Source organism: Echinops telfairi, unplaced genomic scaffold (assembly GCF_000313985.2).
Source record: "Echinops telfairi isolate 266 unplaced genomic scaffold, ASM31398v2 ScPeMD7_5;HRSCAF=22, whole genome shotgun sequence".
Classification (NCBI taxonomy): Eukaryota; Metazoa; Chordata; class Mammalia; order Afrosoricida; family Tenrecidae; genus Echinops; species Echinops telfairi.
In genome coordinates this window covers 43,591,582-43,595,341 of record NW_022103901.1, presented here as the reverse complement: position 1 = coordinate 43,595,341, position 3,760 = coordinate 43,591,582, and the positions used below count along the sequence as shown (strand labels likewise).

Here is a 3,760-nt window from a genome sequence, read left to right as displayed (position 1 = left end):
TCATACAACTCTTATCACAATCCATACACACATCAATTGTGTAAAGCGCATTTGTACATTCATTGCCCAAAAGTTGTTTTTTAAACTATAAAATAAGTGAGGGTTTACATATCAGATCATCAACTCTGTATTCAAAGTTTAAACTTTTTAATCAAATTCTGCAACAGTTTATCCTTCCCAAGTTCCTTTATTTTTTTCTCCCTTCTGTGGACCATCATCTTACATTTCCCCCAAATGTCCACTTGTCAGTCCTCTGGTCGATTGCTTTATCTTCCCTCCCCTGTCCTCTCTTCTTTGGAAAGTACTAACGTCTATTCCCTTTGGTATCAAAGTCTTTATTGTCTTGGGTTTGTTTTTTCTTCTCCATTTAACACTGGTCTCGTATAATATTTTTACTTTTGTGATTGGCTGTTTTCACTCAGCATAATGTTCTACAGGTTCATCCAAGCCCTGAGGTGTTTTGTGATTTCATCATTGTGTTTAGAAATGCATAGTATTCCATTGTATATATTATACATGTACATTTCGGTACTTTGAGTTGTGAAACTATTCTCATACTCTTTTCTGAGTTATTCATACCCTATTAACATGTATTCATTACCCCTGAAGAGCTCTAGAGTTGATGTTTTTAGTTTGAATGTTTATGATGATATCAGTTCTGTTCTGACTTAGAGCAAACAAAACACTTCTGTTACACGTTTCTTAAAAGAGCATATAACTCAAGGCAGACCCTTTTTTACTAGTTCAATAGAACTATTGTTGGACGTTGGGCTGCTAACCTCAAAGTTAGCTGTTCGAGACCACCAGCTGTTCCTGGGAGAAAGATGGGGCTTTCTACTCCGTAAAAAGTATAGTCTCAGAAACTCACAGGGCCAGTTCTACCTTGTCCTGTAGAGTCTTTGACTCATCTTCAACTAGATGGCAGTGAGTTTGGAGTTTTTGGTATTAATTTGGTTTCAGGATGACTTCAGGGAATATTTTTGGTTAAAGGTTTAAAGGTGAATGTCAGGACAGTAGTTTCAGGGGATCATCAACCCTCCATGTCTCCAGATAGTCTGAAGCCCATGAAAATTTCAAAGAAGTTTTTTTAGTTTAGTTTTGTTGTTGAGAATATACACAGCAAAACCTATACCAATTCAGCCATTTCTACATGTACAGTTGAGTGACATTAATTACATTTCTCAAGTTTATAATAATTCTCAGCTTTCTCTGAGTTGTTCTTTCCCATTGACATAGATTCACTGCCTTCTACAATTCCTCTAAGTGCCCACTGGTCTTTCTGATTGCTCTGCTTGGTCCTTTCACTTTGAACCCATACAGAGAATTCTTTAAAGAGCATACTGAATAAGGCACACATTTCTTACTAGTTTAGCTAAATTACTATTTGGTTTTAAGAATACTTCAGGGGATATTTGAGAACTTGAGATTTGTAAACAATTCTGTTCATGCATTCTTCTTAAAATTATGTTTAGGAATTCCATATTTAAATCAGGAAGAAGAGAGGCAGTTGAGAGAGCAATATGATGAAAAACGTCTGCAGTCTAATGGTGCAGGAGCTCTGTCGTATGTATCTCCTAAAACTTCAAAGTGTCCCGTGACAATTCCTGAGGATCAGAAAAAATTTATTGATGAAGTGATGTAAGTTCCTAAACTGAAACCTGATGTATTTTGAGTCATGTGGCAGGACTATGTCCCCAACTTGCAGAGCACATATACACAGTACCTTTAAAGGTGTGATTTTTTTTTTTTTTTTGCTTTCTGTCTTGAGTTATAGGATTTAATTGTGGCAAAACTGAGTCTGTATTTACAATGGGCACAATAAAAACAGACTTCTCAATATGGCCATTAGACTTGTTACATGCTAGTAACATGTAACAGGCTAGTAACATGTAGCGTGAGGCTAGTGAGTCTCATCAGCAAGTAGTTAACCCTCTACATGGACCAGCAGTCAGAGAACCATTGTCCATTTTCCCTGAAGGCGAAGGAATGCATGGGGCCTATCTGGACTGCAACATACCCCAGTTGTATTGTCTTGCAGTCCAGTTTCTGACTAGCAAATGCTCCATTTGAATGCCTAGTCTTACCTAGTTATCAGTGTAAGTGCATTACTAGAGAAGTTAAAGATAATGTTAGTATAAAAACCTTAAATTAAAAGTCCAGGCCACAGTTTGATTTTTTGCTGCTGTCGTCAGTTCTGACTCATCATGGTGCCGGGGACAAGAGAAGGAAGCACGGCCCAGCCCTTTCCCTCCTCCCAGTTGTTGCTGGGTTTTTTGAGCTCAGTGTTGTAACCACCGTGCCAGCTTATCTTACGGAGAGCCGCCCTCTTTCTCACACCTCTGATTTGCCGCGCACGATGTTCTTCTCCAGGGACTGGTCTCTCCTAATAACACACCCAAGTATGTGAGACAAAGTCTCCCCGTCCTCACTGAAACACACAAACAAACGAAAAACACTTGGCTTAATGCTGGTTTGAAAAATCGTCACTAACTTATTAACAACAGCAGTATCCAAAAAGAGTATATGCCAAAGCTAAGTAGTTTTCTTTAAGCCTTATTGGACTGAAAATGTTATGTTTAGGTAAAATTATATTGTTTTATATCCTATGTTTAAGCTGTCTTTGAGTATGATCACAACATTCTTTTGGTTGGTGACTTCTTTTCATAAAATTACTGATGTTTATGGTCTTATTCTAAATCCCCAGAGAGAAAATAGAAGATTTATTACAAAGTGATGAAAACAAGAACTTGGATTTAGAGCCATGTACCGGGTTAGTTGTCCTGAACTAATGCATGTTTCTTTCTTTCTTTTTTTTCCACCATATGTTTCTTTTTTTGAAAGATAGATTATGCTACATTTGGTTCCTTAAAAACATAATTTTTTTTAGGTATATCCCTAAGATTTAAGTATTAACTATAGCATTAACAGAGTGGTAACTGGGACTTCGGATGAATATTTTGTTGCTTCTCCCAAGGCGTGACAGTTGCTGTGCCTCGTTCACTGTGGGTTACATTGAAGGGCTACTTTGACCACGAAACCCACTGCCGTGACAGTAGCACAGTGTGGAGCTATGCCAAAAATTCCCGAGTGTAGTTTTTATGGATGGTAGCTACTGCATCTTTCTAACACAGAGCGATTGGTGGACTCATACATCCAGACTTTCCTTTGATAGCTTAGCCAGTATGTCACCGACGCTTCTGATACATGAAAGTCACAGAAGAGGCAAATTCGCCATTGGGCTGTTTCTATCCTTTGGAATTTTCTCTCGTATAAAAATATCAGTATCTTATAGTCAGTAACTTGAATATCTATCCTTTTTCCTTTGTGACAGGCTTCAAAGTGTTTAATGTTTCTGTGCATTTTCTATAGGGTTGCTATGAGTCAGCATCTGCTTGATGGCAGTGAGTTGGTATATTTTATACTTACTGGCCTAAGATGACAGAAGTATACTGTCTTCCAGTTCTGCAGAGCGGAAGTTCAACATGTGTCTCACTTGGGCTAAAGTCTTTTTGTTCAGTCATAAGAAACAATGTTTTGGTTAGACAAAAATTTCTTCCTCTTCTATTGAAAAAAATGTTAAAGACAATCCTGATAAAAATTTTTGGGGCTATTCCCACCATAGACAGTCTAACTTTTTTTTTTTTTCTTCAGCATTCTTATTGGCACACAGTTTACCGTTTATACTCATGTATAAGCTGAGTTTTTCAGCACATTTTAAATGCAGTTTTTGTGGGAAAATTAGGTGCCTCGGCTGATATTC

At 37.6% G+C, this 3,760-nt stretch overlaps 1 protein-coding gene across 1 annotated transcript in view; it reads left to right on the top strand.

The window, feature by feature from the left end:
- The window catches only part of PARN (poly(A)-specific ribonuclease), a 149,933-nt gene that overhangs the window by 39,744 nt on the left and 106,429 nt on the right, over window positions 1-3,760 (top strand). Inside the window, exons 7-8 of the mRNA XM_045284296.1 lie at window positions 1,473-1,638; window positions 2,705-2,777. Of these exons, the coding sequence (XP_045140231.1) occupies window positions 1,473-1,638; window positions 2,705-2,777 (239 nt within the window). The remainder of the gene's footprint in view (window positions 1-1,472; window positions 1,639-2,704; window positions 2,778-3,760) is intronic.